Raw genomic sequence first — 18,618 nt, 5'->3', positions numbered from 1 at the left:
AGGCTGTGTATCTCTCAAAAAAAAAAAAAAATCTCTCCAGGCCCATTTCCTTTTTAAATTTTTATTTTATTTTTAATTATTTATAAGGGGGAGGGATATGAGCATGTGAGTGCAGGTGCCTGAAGGAGCCTTAAGATGGTGTCCAATCCCTGCTGGAATTACAGGTGGTTGTTAGCCATTCCTCTAGGCTCTGCCCAGCAGTTTCCTAAATTTCCTAGCAACAGACTATGTCTCTGCCCCAGGTACAAGCCTGGAACCAAGCAGTATAAGGACAGTTTGGCACCTCCCCCCCCCCCCCCCCCCATCATCCTTCTCTCTATTTACATGTGCTGGCTGGCCTCTTCCTCTCTTCCTTCCTTCCTCTCTCTATCCTCTGTCCCCCTTCTCTACCCCTTTCCTGGTCCCAGCTCTGCTCCCTGACTTCTTCCTCCAATAAACTTCCTTTTATATCAGGCCTGACTGTTCAAGGGGACACCTTGGCAGGGCTCACCGGGGTGCTCTCTCTTGCATTATTATGCCTCGTTTTGTAAAACACCACAGTTGTAAGCCACCCTATGTGAGCACTGGAGTTTTGGTTCCTCTGCAAGAGCAGTATATACTTTGAACCACGGAGCTATTTCTCCAGCCCCTCATTTCCTTTTCTGTACAGCTGGAATTGTCTCGGCTAAGGACATTGAGGAGGGATTTAAAACACACCTATAGGGGGTTGGAGAGATGGCTCAGTGGTTAAGAGCACTGATTGCTCTTCCAGAGGTCCTGAGTTCAAATCCCAGCAACCACATGGTGACTCACAACCACCTGTAATGAGATCTGATGCCCTCTTCTGGTGTGCCTGAAGACAGCTACAGTGTACTTATATATAATAAATAAATCTTTAAAAAAAAAAAAACACACCTATAAAACCATAGGTATTTGGATGATGCCGCCTGCAGGAGAAACTTCCAGAAATGCCTATGGGTCTATTCAATGGCCTAAAGGTCTGGGAAATCCACTCTGGGATGGCCTTATCTTCACACTCTCAGTTCTGCCAGTGGGTGGGTTCAAGTACTTGGTATATAGAGTTTATTACTTGGAATTACCAACCCAAGCAAAATCGAAGGCCTAACTCCGAGAAAACTGAGTCAGGGGTCAGTAACCAAACTCCTAGAAACAAGGAGGGTCAGGTTGGGATTTTAGCTCAGTGAAAAAAAAAAAAAAAAGTTAAAAAAAAAAAAAAAAAAAACAAGGAGGGTGACTGCTACTGAGTCAGCGGCTTAAGTCAGGCCCTCCCCAAAGGGTGTCCCTTTCAAGTCTCTACTAGGAGATGGCTTTGTAAACTCCAAGGCCTTCTATCCTGCTGCTGTCAAGCTTTAAACCCTCTTTTGTCCCTCCTGTTTTTCCGTTTGTTCCTGAGGACAGTGCCTGCAGGCAGGATGGCTCTGTGTGCTGGGTTTGTCAGCTTGCCCGCAGTAAGTGCTTTTCTTTACCCATCTGGGAGAGAAGAGAAGGTAGGAACAGGATGGGAGGCACCTGGGGGAGTGGGAAAGAGAAGACGGCGGCTGTGGGGCTTCCCGGCTGTGGGGCTTCCCGTTCCAGCTCGCAGCTTGACTCCAAGGGTTGGGAGGCGGTCCCTGGAGGAGGAAGCCGCTTCCTGCCCTATTGTCCAGTGTTACTCAGAAACGCTGTTTTGGGTTTTCTAGGATGAGTTGGAAAGTCCTGTCTGTTCCCATCATTCAGCGAATGATGTTCGCCTACTGTGTGTGGAGGCTTCAGGCTTCGCTACTGTGTTAGTGTTCCTGTGGGGCTCTGTACGGAATTCTTTTTTTTTTTTTTTTTTTTGTTCTTTTTTTTTTCGGAGCTAGGGACCGAACCCAGGGAGGGCCTTGCGCTTCCTAGGCAAGCGCTCTACCACTGAGCTAAATCCCCAACCCCGGAATTCTTTTTTATAAAAGATTTATTTCATTAACTCGTGTGTGTGTGTGTGTGTGTGTGTGTGTGTGTGTGTGTGTGTGTGTGTGTGTGTGTAAGCATGTACGTGCCCTGAGAAAACCAAGAGTCACATCCCATGGGGCTGGGATTCCAAAGCCTTCGTGAGCTTGTGAGTCACCCAACTTGGCCGCTGGAAATCAAACTCCAGTCCTATAAAAGAGCAAGTACTTTTAACCTCTGAACCATCTCTCCAGCCCCATAATTTAACAAATCTTATGGTTATCCATCTAGGACCAGTCTAATTGTAGCTTTTCTTTGGTATCAGAAGCATTAATGTGTTAAGTATTTAAAACTATGTCTCCGTGTTTGTAATCCTACTTTCGAAATTTTCTTTTTTAAAGGAAATGATCCGGGTCTCCCTTGCCCTTACAGCCGTGCCTAGCCCGGCATCCATCACGTTCCACCCACCACCCCCTTCTGGATGGAAAGGTGGGAGGCTTTGCAGGGGAGGCGACACCCACCCAGTCTTGCAGATTGTAGGCACTTTGGAGGTGGACACTGTGGGAGGGAGAGCTTTCGTCTTGAACAGTTTGTGCAAAGGCACAGAGGCGTGAAAGGACCACTCTGTTCCAGCAGGGCTTGGGTTTCTTAGGACCTGAGGGGAACAGTGGCAGAGGGAAGAACCAGGGCAAGGACAGTGTCTGTCTCATGTTCCCTTGCATGCCTGTCTGTCTTTGCCTCTGCCTGCAGATCAGTGAGCCTCGTAGTAAGTCCCACAAGCAAAGCCCTGGGTTGGCCTGGGTGAGAAGAGCAGTTGGGCTTTGCAGGAGGAGAGCAGGCCACAGAGGAGTGGGGAGCTTGACCTCGTAATGCTTCTGCTGGTTTTCCTCAAAGGATTTTCAAAAAAATTGTAGACAATAACCTTGAAAATGTACAATAAGCGTATCTGGTGTTGGCTGGGCTTTTTTTTTTTGTTCTTTTTTTCGGAGCTGGGGGGCTGGGGACCGAACCCAGAGCCTTGCGCTTCCTAGGCAAGCGCTCTACCACTGAGCTAAATCCCCAACCCCGTTGGCTGGGCTTTTAAGGGCATCAGCTAAACCCAGGTTATTTGTCCCATTGGAACTAGATGCTAAGCTGAGAATTGGGTAACACCCCCTAATGACTCCAGGATTAAGTATGAGGGTGACTGACAGATGCTGCTCAGGCCGAGTGTCCAGAAGTGGAATAGGGAGGCCACTGCACTGGGAGCCCAGTCCAAAGGCTTTCCTCAGTCCCAGAAAGGGAATTGTAAAAGCCACATTGATAGTGGCAGTGCTGGAGAGAAGGGCAGCTCAACAGAGGAATCAGTATGTATCCATCCGAGAGGCTCTAGGTGACATTGTCCTGAGTTAAAGAGAATGGAGGACTAACGAATAAGACCTGGTAGTTGCAATGAGATGATTAAGAAAGACTTCTGGAAGTGGGGCACTGGAGAGATAGCTCAGTGGTTAAGAGCACTTGCTGCTTTTGATCAGGACCCAGGTTCAATTCCCAGCACCCACATTGTGTCTAACAATCTTCTGTAACTTTGGTTCCAGGGGATCCCACATCCTCTCCAGGCTTGTGTGGATACCAAGCACTGCCATGTATCCAGACAAACACTCATATACATAAAAAATATTATTATACATGTTAAGACTTGAGAGGCTGAGGATGTCACTCAGTTGATAGAGTGCTTCCCTAGGACTCGAAAGGCCCTGGCCTGGGGTTGGGGATTTAGCTCAGTGGTAGAGCGCTTGCCTAGGAAGCGCAAGGCCCTGGGTTCGATCCCCAGCTCCGAAAAAAAGAACAACAACAAAAAAAAAAAAAAAAAAAAAAAGAAAGGCCCTGGCCTGATCCTGAGATCACATGAACTGCGTATGCTACTGCACATGTGTAATCCGAGCTAATTGGGGAGGTGAGGTAGGAGATTCAGCAAGTCAAGGTCACTTTGTAGCAAGTTAGAAGCCCACCAGGGTTACTGTATGCTAGTCTCTCTCTCTCTGACACACAATAAATAAAAATAAAGACTCTTATACCATATCTTAGATGCCTACCACACTCCCAAACCCTGCCAGTGTCCAGAATTGGACAACCAAGAGCCTCATGTGTGTAAGGCAACATTCTATCGAGTGAGCTGTCCACAGCCCAGGTGTCCTTAACCTTAAAATTAGTTGTAGATTTTTGTTTTTTTTTTTTAAAGAAATATCTTTAGGGCTCAGTGGTTAAGAGCACTGACTGCTCTTCCAGAGGTCCTGAATTCAATTCCCAGCAACCACATGGTGGCTCACAACCATCTGTAATGGGTTTCAATGCTTTTTCTGGTGTCTGAAGACAGTGACAGTGTACTCACATACATAAAAATAAATATTTAAAAAATTATTTTTCTTCTTTTATTTTAAGATTTATTTATTTCTTCAGAAGAGGGCATCGGATCCCATTACAGATGGTTGTGAGCCACCATGTGGTTGCTGGGAATTGAACTCAGGACCTCTGGAAGAGCAGTCAGTGCTCTTAACTGCTGAGCCAGCTCTTTAGTCTGAATTGTAGGTTATTTAATGGGCTTTTATTGAGATCTTTTCCTCAAACTCCCAAAACATGTCTTCTATTTCATATCATCCAAACTTGTCCTCTTTCTCCTTTGGAGAAACAATCTTGCCTTCTCCAAATGGTTGATGTTAATGTTAATTTGCTAAGGCTTGAACCCTGAGTCTTTGAGATAAGGAAAGCCATGGAGTTAAGACCTAACCCAATAGACCATAAAGATCTGAGAGGCCAGTGTGGCTGTGTTAAAAAGTGCAGAGGTGAGGTCAAAGCCAGCCCTGCAGGACCTCTAAGCCCTGCTGAATGGATGGGGGGGGGGGAATGACCGCCTTCAAATAGGGGGTGGCAGAGCAAGAGACTCTGGCACAGGCATGCCTGTGACCTGGCAAAGCTGTTTCCAGGCCGTGCCATTGAAGGCATGAATTGAATGGATCCGGGTGGGGACAGGAAGACACACTGGTAGGGACTATTTGCTCTCTGTGTTCTTTGTGGGAACACGTGTGCCATGCTACAGGTGGACTGGCGTCGGCTTGTTCCTTCAGTGTTGACTCTGATTCATCGACTTTGTCAACAGTAAAGTTTCAGATGATGAAGATCAAAGATGCTATTCCCTGTGCTTACGGCGCATAAGACACTTAGGGTCTGACATTGGAAGTCTTTCCAGGATGACTCTTTAAAACACTCACCCGGGGCTGGGGATTTGGCTCAGTGGTAGAGCGCTTGCCTAGGAAGCGCAAGGCCCTGGGTTCAGTCCCCAGCTCCGAAAAAAAGAAAAAAAAAAAAAAAAAAAAAAAAAGAGTGTCTAAAACACTCACCCATGTGCTGGGCGAGAGGCTCAGTAGACAAGGTGCTTGCCACCAAGCCTGAGGACCTAGTTTGGTCCCCTGGACTTCCACAAAGAGAACCAAGAGCCAGCTCTCACAGGATGCCCTTCATCCCCACATTGTGGCATAGTGTGCACCCTGCACACACTCAGTAAGAACAAATGAATAAATAAATGTGCGATTATCTGTGACATTTTCTTTCTGTTTTAATCTAATTTTCGCTCTTATACATATTGGCATTTTGCCTGCATTTATGTCTGTGTAAGGGTGTTAGATTCCCTGGAGTTAGTTATGAGCTGCTGTGTGGGGGCTGGGAATTGAACTCAGGACTTCTGGAAGAGCAGTCAATGCTTCTAACCACTGTGCCATCTCTCCAGCCCCACCTGTGACATTTTCAAGGTAAAACGCTACCGCTTTAACTCCTGCTATAAAATACTGAAAACTCAAGTTTAATTCTGTCTGGAAATTTTGTTTTATAAAGGATATAGGGGCTGGGGATTTAGCTCAGTGGTAGAGCGCTTACCTAGGAAGCGCAAGGCCCTGGGTTCGGTCCCCAGCTCCGAAAAAAAAGAACCAAAAAAAAAAAAAAAAAAAGGATATAGAGAGCCTTACCTTTTAAAAATTCATTCTAGTTCAGTATGTACAGGTAGGAAAAAAATGTAAAATTTTAAAAAAACCCACTCTAGCCGGGTGGTGGTGCACACATTTGATCCCAGCACTCAGGAGCTAGAGACAGGTGGATCTCTGAGTTTGAGGCCTGCCTGGTCTACACAGTGAGTTCCAGGACAGCCAGGGCTACCCAGAGAAACCCTGTCTAGAAGGAAAAGCATACGTACTAAAGCAACCCTCACCAACCTAACGCCATTAGATTGGCAGTGGGCGCTGCCATGCTGTTCCTTTGGTCTCTGAACATTTAGATGATGAATCGTGTACATTTGCTCTTAGCAAATGGTGAGAAGCGATGGGGAATTAAACCATCTAGAGAGAAATCTGGCATCAGATCCCTTCCTGCTTGACTGTGGCCAACGGCCAGAAGCATTGGCACTTGCTGGAACAAAAACTCTCAGCCCTACCTGAGGCTGACTGGATCAAAAACTGGATCTCAACATGACCTCCAAGGTCAACCCCAAGGTAAACTTTAAGAAGTGCCTAGGTTTCTAAGTGGCATCTCGGCACCTCTGTGGGGGACATTTGTGCCTCAGAAATGGCACACATCACCATCTGGTGTGGAGTCCTGCCAGGCAGAGACCTGCTGGAAAGCAGGGCTGAGGGTGGAGCCCAGCTCTGGGTGTCCCAGCGTGGTAACTGTGACAGGAGGCAGACAGGGACGTCTGTCCTGTTCTGCCTTTAGGAGCTGTGTCTTTCCCCAGGACTCTTCAGTCTTTCCCCAGGACTCTCAAACTTGACAGGGTAAGGCTTTATCTTTTTCTTTTTTTTCTTTTTTTTTTTTTTCGGAGCTGGGGACCGAACCCAGGGCCTTGCACTTGCTAGGCAAGCGCTCTACCACTGAGCTAAATCCCCAACCCCAGGGTAAGGCTTTATCAAGTCTGCCTGCCTGCCTGCCTCCCTCTCCCCTCCCTTTATTATGTGTATGTATGTGCTTAGGGGAAGTGCCTGTCCCATGGCAGTCATATGGAGATCAGAAGAAAATCTGTGAGAGTCCACAGTCTCTGTGTGGATCCTGAGGATGAACTTGGGCTGTAGCGTTAGCATTCTGTCTAAGCTCCAGCCCCATGGTTACCTGGCAATAGCCAGGTATGCCCAACTCACTATAAAAGTGGCTGCTTGCCCCCTCTTCACTCTCTTGCTCTTACCCTCTTGCCCCTCTGTCCCCTCTCTCCCCATTCCTCTCCTCCCTTCTCTCCACGTGCTCATGGCCAGCCTCTACTCCACTCCTCTCCTTCTCTACTCTTCCCTACTCTCTGCCCTTCCACCCTCTTTACTCCCCTCCCCATGCCCTGAATAAACTCTATTCTATACTATACCGCCATGTGGCTGTTCCCTCAGGGGGAAGGGATGCCTTAGCATGGACCCACTGAGGCACCCCCTTCCCCAGACCCCCATAGAACATAATCCCCCCTCTCTTTATCTTTTTATAAGCAAATCATATAGGTTTGACAGATAGTACCCTTCCTCACTGAGCCACCTTGCCAGCAGCACCCTGGGGCAGATTTCTGTATCCAGACTGTTAACAGGCTCCATCTTTTGGGGGGAGGTCCATGATAGGTGGCAATAGGGGATGGTCCCCAGAAGACAGTAGCTCCCCACAGTCATCCCATGGGTGAACAGGACAGATAGAAACTCTGAAGCCCCTGCAGTCACCCCAGGAAGCAGGAGCTCACTGCTGACATGTTTATAGTTTGGTACAGGGTGACACATTCAAATTTCTAGGAGTCACAGCCTTCTGTGTTGCGTCTGTGCTAGGACACAGTCTAGGAGGCTCAGTCTGGAGCTGTCAGAAGGCCAGGGACAATCAGTGACTAAACCACCATAGCTGCATTGAGGGTGTTTCCAGAAGCTTCTAGCTTTGCCTAAAGTTTTCCTCAGCATGAACAGCAAGCTGGCTGGGTAATGGTGGTGCATGCCTTTAATCTCAGCACTGGGAAGGCAGAGGCAGGTGGATCTCTGTGAGTTCCAGGCTAGCCTGGTCTACAGAGTGAGTTCTAGGACAGCCAAGGCTACCCAAAGAAACCCCATCTTAAAGAACCACCACCCACCCCAAACAAACAAACAAAAAGTGCAAGCCGATGTCGACCTGGGAGAAGTTCAACAAAGCTAATGTGTTCCACACACTTCTTGGAAACTCAGTCTACAGAGAGCTGTGAGGAACACGCTGAGTCTAGGCAGGCGCTGAAGCTCGGGACCCTCAAGGGCGTTAGAAGTCGTCATGGGCATTGCTGTAATCCTATCTGCATGCTAGATCTATTCCTGCCTAGAATGATCCAGAGTCCTCAAAGGCCTTGCAGTGAGCGACGAACAGGGTACAGCATCTGGGAGATTTCTATCTGCAGAAGCCAAATCGCACAGCTACCCTGTGGGTGTGCAGTGCTAAGATTCACCGTGCAGATCAAGCTGGCCTCAAACTTAGAGCTATCTATCCTACATCTACCTCCACAGCACTGGGATTCCATATGTGTACCGCCACACGTGGATTCTTTTCCGTCTAGATTTATTTTATTTCTCTCAGTGTTTTGCCTTTGTGAGCATACACATACCAGAGGTGTGCCTGGTGTTCTTGGAGATCAGAAAGAGGGCCCTGGATCCCCTGAACTGGATAGTTGTGAGGCACTAGATGGGTGCTGGCAACTGAAGCCAGGTCTTCTATAAGAGCGATGGGTGTTCTTCACCGCCAAGCCATCTCTCCAGTCCCAACATTTTCTGTTTTGTTTAAAGGAAAGAGCTTTGAGCTGGGGGTGTAGCTGGGTTCGTAGAGGGCTTTCCCGGTACTACATCAGCTGGCCACGGTGACACAGGCCTCTAATCCCAAGTATTGGAGAGTGGAAGCAAGAAGATCAGAAGTTCAGGGGTTGGGGATTTAGCTCAGTGGTAGAGCGGTTGCCTAGCAAGCGCAAGGCCCTGGGTTCGGTCCCCAGCTCCGAAAAAAAAAAAAAAAAAAAAAAAAAAAAGAGAGACCAAGTCTCATTATAGTGTGGAGCTGACTTTGAACCCTCAGACTCTGGCGATCCTCTTTAGCCTCCCAAGTCACTGGAATCACAAGCAAACAGCACCATGCCTAGCTTGGTATTTCTCCCCACCTCCCTCCCTCCCTCCCTCCCTCCCTCCCTCCCTCCCTCCTTCCCTCCCTTCCTTCCTCCCTTCCTTTCTCCTCTTCCCCTCTGCTCTATGCCAGGGATTGAGACCTGCACTTACCACTGAGCTATATACCCCTAACCCCAATCTGCTATTTTCCAGTAGGGGAGAAGGAACTAAAAAATCTGCCAGGCCACTGCCAGGACAAGGCTCCTCCAATCTGAGGCTGACCTGTGTAGGTCTGTCGATAAAGACTCTGGGTACCATGCCCCAGATAGGATTCCCCCCACTATAAGCCAATCATTTTGCATGACTGATTAATAATTGGCACAAAGAACCCCTGCCCGCCCGCCACCTCCTCTAATTCCTAGCCTCATCCAGGGCTCAGCATTTTCCATCTTTTGAACTTTTATTTTGTTCCAGGTCATGGGGTCTGTGCTTCCTGCTCCGTCTTCCTCTCCTGGCAGGTGGTTCAGTCAGCAGAACTGTAAAACCAAAGACAGCGGCGTAAGAGGTCTCTTTGAGCCTTATGGACAAGAAGGTGGATTCAGCCAGGCGGGGTGGTGCACGCCTTTTATCCTAACACTTGAGGCAGAGGCAGGTGGATCTCTGTGAGTTTGACGTCAGCCTGGTCTGTGTAAGGAGTTGGGGCTACACCGAGAAACCTCATCTCAGAACAAAAATACCATGATTGTCCCAGACCTCTTGGACTTTAGCTCTCCCACATGGCAGTGGACCTTAGTGATGCTGTCAGAAGACAAGAGGCAACCTCCCTTGGACCCTGCCTTTCCAGCAGGCACACAGCACACAGAATGTCCTTTTCCGTAGCAGTCATCATTCCTGAACTGGGCTGGGCTGGGCTGGGCTGTGGGAATATGTTTAAACCCATTTCACCCAGTATCTTTTTCATGTTCTTCTTAAATTACCTGTTTATAATTTAGTGTGTGTGTGTATGTGTGTGTGTGTGTTTCACTAGGAATCAAACCCAGGATTTTATACATATCAGAACATGCTCTAGGATTGAGCTATATCTCCCCAGCAAGCAGGACCCAGAAGGGATTCTGTTGTTTCTGCTGTGAGTTCTGGTGCCAGGCTCACAGCACGGAGGAGTAAACGGCTTTTCCAGGGCTTCCCAAGAGAAAAAAAAGGCCTCTCTACCGTGATAGAGCTCAGTCTCCCCGTGTTATCCCTGTGTGGCCAGGTCAAGAGCAATAGCTTCTGTGAAAGCATTCAGTAGAGGCCCAGTCTAAACTCTCAGTGCAATTCCTCCCTCTCTGGTCCCCAGAGAGCCATGCCTATCCACAGTCAACTGATACACAGCCTTGCCCACCCTGTAATAGACTGAGCTGCCACCCATCCCAGCTGCTGCCTTGCCTAACACTCTCTCCTCTCCCTCCCCAGCAACTACCTGCCTCTGTCACAGTCTACAGGCTGACTCTGTAGGCTGGTAAGCCTTCTGCCTGCTAGCATGGGCCCTCTTCCTGCCTGTGGGCTACTTCTTATGTAGGGCAGCATCTGTGGATGGTGGGGAGAGAGATACGAGGATACAGACCTTCCAGCGATTCCCACATTCATTGCATAAGACAAAGGTGGTCATGGGCTCATCAGCACTGCGTGTCTGCACCTAACGGAGAGAAGAATCATTCACGAGGTCATTCCGCCCCTGCTCCAGGGCCTGCTGTGGCTCCCACTGTCTTTAGAAGCAGGTTGGCCATGATATTCATATTCAATAACCTCTTTTCCTTTGGTCACTGTCAACTCACTCAGAATCCTACTGGCTCGACCTGGCTTTGGCAGGTGCATTCTTTTTTTTTTTTTTTTTTTTTTTTTTTGGTTCTTTTTTTCGGAGCTGGGGACCGAACCCAGGGCCTTGCGCTTCGTAGGTAAGCGCTCTACCACTGAGCTAAATCCCCAGCCCCTGGCAGGTGCATTCTTGTTGACTCTTCCGAACTGGTTTCTCTTCCCTCGTTCAAAGCCTGACCTCTTACAAGAAGCCTTCCCAGACTTAGCTCCTGAACACACTGTATCTGACATATCTGTCCAAGTCGGAGGTGTCTGGGAAATCACCTTGTCTATAGTCATCCTACAAGAGGCTGAAACCCAGAGAGGAAAGGAGGCTCACAGATCACTGGGGTGGGTTACGCTGTGTTTTCCCATCCTCGACACCCACCCCCAAGCACGTCAGTCATTCAGGTTCAGCAACATGGGCTTCCCACCACAAGGCCCTGGAGTTCCCAGCTGTCTTCTGAGTCTCTAAAGCTAACCCTGGTGATGTCTACTTGGATCTGTTGGGGAGGAGCCCTCTGCTGGAGCATGACTCTAGCTGTCCATCAGGAGGGCACAGCATAGCACACAGCCTTGTCACCACACAGCAGAGATAAGGAGAGAGAGCAATGGGCTTTCTTGGGGAGACTCAACTCTGCTAGTAAGAGAGCTCACTTCTGAAGGGCAATCCCAAGCGAATGCCTATAATGGGCCTGGGCGAGCACTGGGGCTTGCACAGATGTATTCCAAGTCCAGAACTGGAATCCTTCCAAAGAACTTTCCAGAAAACAAGACAGACAACTGTATCTCTCCTGTAGCCACAGGGTGCTAAAGGTAAAGTGGTCCTGATATTCCCTCCCCATTTCCGTGACAGAGTCTGAAGTATCTCAGGTTGTCCTTGAACTGATGGTATATCCAAAAATAACCTCGAATTTCTGATCCTTCTCCCTCTCTTTAAACAATTTTGATTACATTTGGTTCTGCGTGTATGTATGTGACTGCATAGGTCATGGCATATGTGGATGACAAGACAATGTGCAGGAGCTGGTTCTCTCCCTCACTTCTGAGTCATCAGGTTTGGCACCAAGCACCTTTACCTAATGAGCCATCTTGTTAGCCCACTCCCTCTGCCTCTCCAGTGCTAGGATTAACGTGAATCCTCACTTCTGGTCTCTGGTGCTGGGCATCAAATCCACTGGGTTTTTTTTTTCCTTTAAAGGATTTATTTATTTTATGTATATGAGTACACTGTCATGTCTTCAGACACACCAGAAGAGGGCATCGGATAGCATTACAGATGGTTGTGAGACATCATATGATTGCTGGGATTTGAACTCAGGACCTCTGGAAGATCAGCCAGTGCCCCTAACCACTGAGCCATCTCTCCAACCCCCCAAACCCATTGTTTTTTTTTTTTTTTTTTTAGATTTATTCATTTATTATATATAAGTACACTGTAGCTGTCTTCAGATACACCAGAAGAGGGCATCGGATCTCTTTACAGATGGTTGTGAGCCACCATGTGGATGCTGGGAATTGAACTCAGGACCTCTGGAAGAGCAGTCGGGGCTCTTAACCACTGAGCCATCTCTCCAGCCCAAACCCATTGTTTTATGTATCCCACCCCCTTGCCTCCCACTGATCTACCAACAGAGCCACACTCCCAACTCTAACTGTTTTAAAAAGATGTGTGTGTGAGTGAGTGTGTGTGTGTGTGTGGGTATACAAGTGCCCACTAAGTCCAGTGGGAGGCATCAAATCCCTGGAGCTGGAGTTACAGCATCTGTGGACCATCCTATCTGGGAGCTGGGGTCTGGCCTCTGCTAGAGCAGTAAGCTCTCTTTAACCCCTGAGCCACCTCTCAATCCCGTTTTCCCCCCTTTCAGACAGGTTTCCCTATGTAGCCCAGGCTAATCCTAATCCTCAAGCTTGTAGGCAGTGACTGTTGGCATTCTGTCTAAGCTCCACCCCCACAGTTACCTGGCAACAGCCAGGTTTGCCTGACTTACTATAAAAGGAGCTGCTTGCCCCTCCTTTCTCTTACTCTCTTCGCTTGCTCTTTCCTCTAGATCTTTCCCCCTCTGTCCCTTCTCTCCCCATTCCCCTCCTCCCTTCCCTCCACATGCTCATAGCCGGCCAATACTCCTCTCCTCTTCTAGTCTTCTTCTCTCATTAAACCTTTCCACGTGGAACCATGTTGATTTGGTGTGGTTTGCAGGGACTCGAGCCGAGATTTGTACCCTAACACAGACAGGGGCTACCAGCCTGGTTACTCTTAATGAATCTTGCTTGCTGAGCAGACAGAGAAATAGAGTTCTAAAATCACTAAATATGAGCTAGAACTCAAGATATTGGTACTCCAACGACATAACTAGCCATAGGCCATTCTTGGAGCTTAGGAAAAGGTCCCCTATTCCTATCACACTCTGCTAGGCTCCTGGATATCGTCACTTCAGGAATCCCCTTAGTCATCACTGAACAAGCTGACTGGACAACACCGACCTCAGAAAGGTTGGAACCCAAAAGCCAATCATGGTGGTGCACATATGAAATCCCACCCCCGTGGCAAGAAGATCAGAAATTCCAGGGTAGCCTTAGTTTTGAAGTAAATTCAAGGACCTTCCTCAAAATCGCCAAGTAAGGGTAAATGAAAAGAAAGGTTTGGCTCTGATTTCCCAGCGTTTTTAAGGAGGAGCTAGGTGTCACATGGCTATGCTTCCTTCCAACTTCTGTGACTCTCCTGAAGTCTGTGCCCAGCGGTGTGTAAGGAGGACCAAGCACAGCTAGGGTTTAGGGTTCGCTCTCACTTCAGGACAGACAGAACACATGGGCTCTGCCCCATGGATACCCAGAAGCTGATTCCACAATCTGAACGCTTCCCAGAAGCAACACGCTGGTGGCTTTTCCAAGCTTGCCCTCCACTTGTGGCCTGAAGGGAGTAGTACTTCCTATTCCTTTCAAATACCTCCCGGGAGTCTTTTCCCTCCCGCTGCTGTGGCCCCGCCCCACTCCACCCTACCTCCCCCTGCTGTGGCCCCGCCCCACTCCACCCTACCTCCCCCTGCTGTAGCCCCGCCCCACTCCACCCTACCTCCTCCTGCTGTGGCCCTGCCTACTTCACCCCACCTCCCCGTCCATCTGCTGTGAACCGGCCCCTCTCCCTCTCCTGCCCCTACTATGTCCCCCCTCCACCCCACCTCCCCTCCCCCTGCTGTGGCCCCTCCCCCACCCCACCTCTGCCCACCTGGTTATAGGTACAATTCTTCTTCTTGCACTTGCTACACCGCAAGAGGTCAGTGGTGGTACCGCCTGTCTTGGCCATCTGGTGCTCGCGGATGGCCTCTTGAGTCATGGCGTTCCTCAGCTCCCTCAGCTCGTCACTGGCCATTTCCTGCAGAGAAATGAGTCTGTTGGCATGTGTGTGTGTGTGTGTGTGTGTGTGTGTGTGTGTGTGTGTGTGTGTGTGTAGGAGGTACCATACTAGGTCAAGAACATAGAGATGGAGGAGAGGTTAGACTCCCCCCTGGTTCCAACAGATCTGGGAAAAGGCCTGTCCTGGAGGAGTCTCCTCTCCATCCCAGCTGGAAGGTCCAATCTGGGAGTTCTAGCTGGGTCAAGGTCATCTGGGTGTGCGTAGGACAGCAGCGGGTGCTCGTAGCCGGAATTAGTACTAGGAAAACGTTCCTTCAGCACGGTGCTCATGCTGCCTGCCAGGCCTTTGCCTGAATCAAACTAGTTGTCCCAGCAGCTGATTTGGCCACTGCTCACCCGTGTCCCAGTCTGGACTTCAACCCAGCGCCTGCTCCAGCTATAAATGTTCTCTAGTCCTGTCTGTTGGTGGCAACCATAGCTCTGGAAACCATGACCTGCTGGCTGCACCACCCAGCTGGACCCTGCAGTAACAAGGCTCAGAGGTCTGAATACTCGTGGATAGACACCTCAGACAGTGTCCCAGGAGCACAGTGGTCCATGCTCCTTCTGGAGATACGGCATCAACTGCATCCAGCCCTTCCTTTATCTATCTGACCCCTGTTCACTGAACCTCTTCAAGCCTCTGCCAAAGTGACTGGGCAGACACAGGGCGTGGAGGCAGCAGAAGTTATGAGTGGTTTGTAGATCAGGGTGTAGCCAAGGCTCATTTGAAGGGGGCTTAGTTTCGGCTAATCATTACTTTTCTCATTTATTTGAGACAGAATATCTTGTATCACACACTGTGCTTGGGTTTGTTGTGCAGCCCAGGCTGACCTTGAACTCCTGATTCTCCTGTTTCCACCTCCCAAGTGCTGGGTTTACAGTTTTCTGGGTTTGTTTGTTTGTTTGTTTGTTTGTTTGTTTTTACTGTAGCATCCTGGACTGACTAAGACATTGCAAAGATAAGTTACAATTTCTACCTCTGGGCTATGCTGTCATTCACAGCCGTTAGGGCCTTGCTGGGGACGTTTCAAAGTTGGTAGAGCATCTGTCTGGTGTGTGTAAAGCCCCATAAGTTGTCCTCTGACCTCCACACATGCCCTGTGCTCCCTCCACAAATAAGCAAAAGTGAGTGAACAGCATGGTAGCTTTGATGCGTGGTTCGTTCCTGGGAGTCGGGTTCCCTGTTTATCCTAATCCCACTCTCTGGAGTGCTTGGGGCAAGTAGTGAGCTCTTCCCTCAGAACTGCAAGTCCCTGGACCGTAACAGCATTCTGTACTGCTCCACGCAGCATGTGTGTGCCGTTCAGACACTCACATTCATTAACTATACACCACCCACAGTAATTACATGTCCCACAGACCACTAACCACATGCTAACCCCACAGTAACTCCACATCACACACTAACCACACGCTAACCCCACACTAACTCCATATCATACACTAACCACACACTTACTCCACACTAACTCCATACCACACACCAACCACACACTAACTCCACACCACACACCAACCACACACTAACTCCATACCACATACCAACCACACACTAACTCCATACCACATACCAACCACACACTAACTAACTCCACACCACACACCAACCACACACTAACTAACTCCACACCACACACCAACCACACACTAACTAACTCCACACCACACACCAACCACACACTAACTCCACACCACACACCAACCACACACTAACTCCACACCACACACCAACCACACACTAACTCCACACCACACACCAACCACACACTAACTCCACACCACACACCAACCACACACTAACTCCACACCACACACCAACCACACACTAACTCCACACCACACACCAACCACACACTAACTCCACACCACACACCAACCACACACTAACTCCACACCACACACCAACCACACACTAACTCCACACCACACACTAACCACACACTAACTCCACACCACACACTAACCACACACTTACTCCACACTAACTCCATACCACACACTAACCACACACCAACTCCATACTAACTCCATACCACACACTTACTCCACACCACACACTAACCACACTCATTACCATAGACTGCACACTAAACACTCCATATCCACAGTAACCACACACTAACCACAGACCACACACCACAAATCACACACTAAACACAGAAACACACATTAACCACATATATACTAACTTTATACTATATACTGACAACACTCTAGTGCAATCCACATACATATTATCCACATACTACAGACTACGCTAAGCATACACGTACATTAACCACTCCCTACACACACTAAACACACATCACACACCAACCACACATCACACACTAACTCCACCCTAACCACACACTAACCACACATCACACACTAACCACATAGCACCACACTAACCACATATCACACACTAACTCCACACTAACCACACACTAACCACTTACTAACCACACACTAACCACACATCACACACTAACCACACACTAACTCCACACTAACCACACAGTAACCACACACTAACCACACACTAATCACACATTACACACTAACCACACACTAATCACACATTCAGATTAATCACATACTCATGTCAGCTCACACTTGGAGTAATATGCACACTACATATCACACACACGAACGCTCCACACTTCACCTACACCATACAAAGCTGTACGTCACACCCACACACTAAAGTCCTATCTGTGCACTCATCACACACACCACATACATTCCACATACCACATATACCACGCACACACATCCCAGATTCTCATTCTATACATCATGCACAGAATAACCCCACTCTGGACCAGCAAAGCACCCTGAGCCCCGCAGTCTTTAGGACCTCCACGCCTTTCCTCTCCCCTTCTCTGGGTGTATTCATTCCTCCAACATTTGCGGACTGACAGGGAGTCCCCCTGGTAGCCCTAGAAGCAGACCACACCTGAGGATGTGTCAAAGATCTTCCCAAGATGTGGTGTTTGAAATAAGTAGGTCAAATGGCTGTCTGTCCAGTGAGGGTCTCATGGCCCGTTACATAACTGCACTTGTGAGAGAGGAACTGGGTCTCTCACAGAGAGACTCTCCCGGAGTCACACCCTCTGCCCTCAGATCCTCCTCACCTCGGCTGTCATCTTGGCAATGAGCTCTGGGGAGATGGTCCCGCTGAGCACGTTCCGCCTCAGGCCCGGGTTCCTGGGGTCCTTCAGGTTGCTGATGCGGCTGCGCACACGGTTCCGGTACTTCATGTCCGTGCTCTTGAGTTCTTGGTAGATATGTGTCTGGGTCAAGGGCCACCGTGCCGTCCTCAGAGGAGCATGGGGAAGGGGAGTCTGTACCGGGGTCAGGGGTCATCTCTGTGGCCTCTGCTCGGTGGGCATCTGCTTTAAACGCGGGTCAGCCCAGTGTCAGAGACAGGAAGGGCCTCCAGGAAGAGGACAGACTGCAGCCAGGTATCAGGGACTCGGGATTAGGCATGCTAGTCTGTCAGAGTCTCTCACTGGAGTTCAGGTGAGTCACATGCCTCTGTGCTTCAGTTCCCTTCTCCCTTCTTCACACACGCACGCACACACACACACACACACGCCACCACCACCAAAATAAACTGGGATTGTTAGGAGGCCTAGTGTACCATCACACCCCGGGAACTAGTATGGGGTATGAAACATATCAAGTGTTCCTTCCATGTTCAGGACTGCTAACAAGAGAAAAATGAGGGTAACCTCTAGCTTGAAAGGACTCCAGAGTTGGAGACCAACTGTCAAAGGAAAGGGTCAAGAGCCACATGTTTCAGGCCCTGAGAAGTACAAAAGCAAACCATTGGCTACCTCAGCACTGGGGAGGCAGAGGCAGGCAGATGGAGTTCGAGGCCAGCCTGGTCTACAGAGTGCGTTCCAGACCAGCCAGGGTTACCAAGAGCCTGCCTCAAAAGACCAAAGAGCAGAACGAACTGAATGACAAATCCAGTGAGCCGTCCTGTGTTTTCCTCACCACCTCTGGTTTCTTTTGAGACAGCGTCTCTTGTAGCCTAGGGTAGCCAAGACTTCTCTATGTAGCTGAGGATGACCTTAAACTTCTGCTTCTCTTACGTTCATTTCCTGAGTGCTAGAAGGGTAGGCAAGCGCTCTACCAACCAAGCTACATCCCTAGCCTCCCCCCAGGAGTCCGCTCAGCAGTCTCCCTCCCTCTTAGGCACGGCCCTTCATCCCAGGGCTCCACTCTGGGAATGGCTGACCAGTTACTTCTCCCACAAGTAGACGAGGAAGCAAGGCTTAGACAGGGGTCAGGTCCCTGCTCGGATGAGAGCACAGAGTCCTACTAGGGGCAGGGCTGCAAATCAGGTCTCCTCCTCCTAACAATGCTCTGTTCACTCACAGGCAGGAAGCCACCCTGGCCATGG

The 18,618-nt window shown here is 49.2% G+C and overlaps 1 protein-coding gene and 2 long non-coding RNA genes across 5 annotated transcripts in view; 2 read left to right on the top strand and 1 right to left on the bottom strand.

Moving 5' to 3' along the window:
• Positions 1-1,381: 1,381 nt before the first annotated feature.
• Igh-6l1 (immunoglobulin heavy chain 6 like 1) lies at positions 1,382-2,869 on the top strand. The gene is made up of 4 exons (NR_036617.1): positions 1,382-1,448; positions 1,680-1,787; positions 2,310-2,397; positions 2,659-2,869. It is a non-coding gene; the product is annotated as an immunoglobulin heavy chain 6 like 1 (long non-coding RNA).
• Positions 2,870-6,589: 3,720 nt separating this feature from the next.
• LOC148006111 (uncharacterized) lies at positions 6,590-9,984 on the top strand. The gene is made up of 2 exons (XR_015621249.1): positions 6,590-6,704; positions 9,468-9,984. It is a non-coding gene; the product is annotated as an uncharacterized LOC148006111 (long non-coding RNA).
• Tcea3 (transcription elongation factor A3) overlaps positions 9,435-18,618 on the bottom strand; it is a 32,553-nt gene continuing 23,369 nt past the window's right edge. For 2 of the 3 annotated variants that reach the window (XM_087548406.1, XM_087548407.1), the window contains 4 exons: positions 17,342-17,497; positions 14,053-14,199; positions 10,597-10,668; positions 9,435-9,529 (listed from right to left, as the gene is read on the bottom strand). In XM_087548406.1, coding sequence (XP_087404532.1) covers positions 9,521-9,529; positions 10,597-10,668; positions 14,053-14,199; positions 17,342-17,497 — 384 coding nt within the window. In that variant the 3' untranslated portion in view covers positions 9,435-9,520. The remainder of the gene's footprint in view (positions 9,530-10,596; positions 10,669-14,052; positions 14,200-17,341; positions 17,498-18,618) is intronic. The other variant, NM_001015008.2, reaches the window with a different exon arrangement.

The sequence above is a fragment of the Rattus norvegicus genome, chromosome 5 (assembly GCF_021556685.1).
Source record: "Rattus norvegicus strain SHRSP/BbbUtx chromosome 5, alternate assembly SHRSP_T2T, whole genome shotgun sequence".
Classification (NCBI taxonomy): domain Eukaryota; kingdom Metazoa; phylum Chordata; class Mammalia; order Rodentia; family Muridae; genus Rattus; species Rattus norvegicus.
This window is presented reverse-complemented; position numbering and strand designations above follow the sequence as displayed.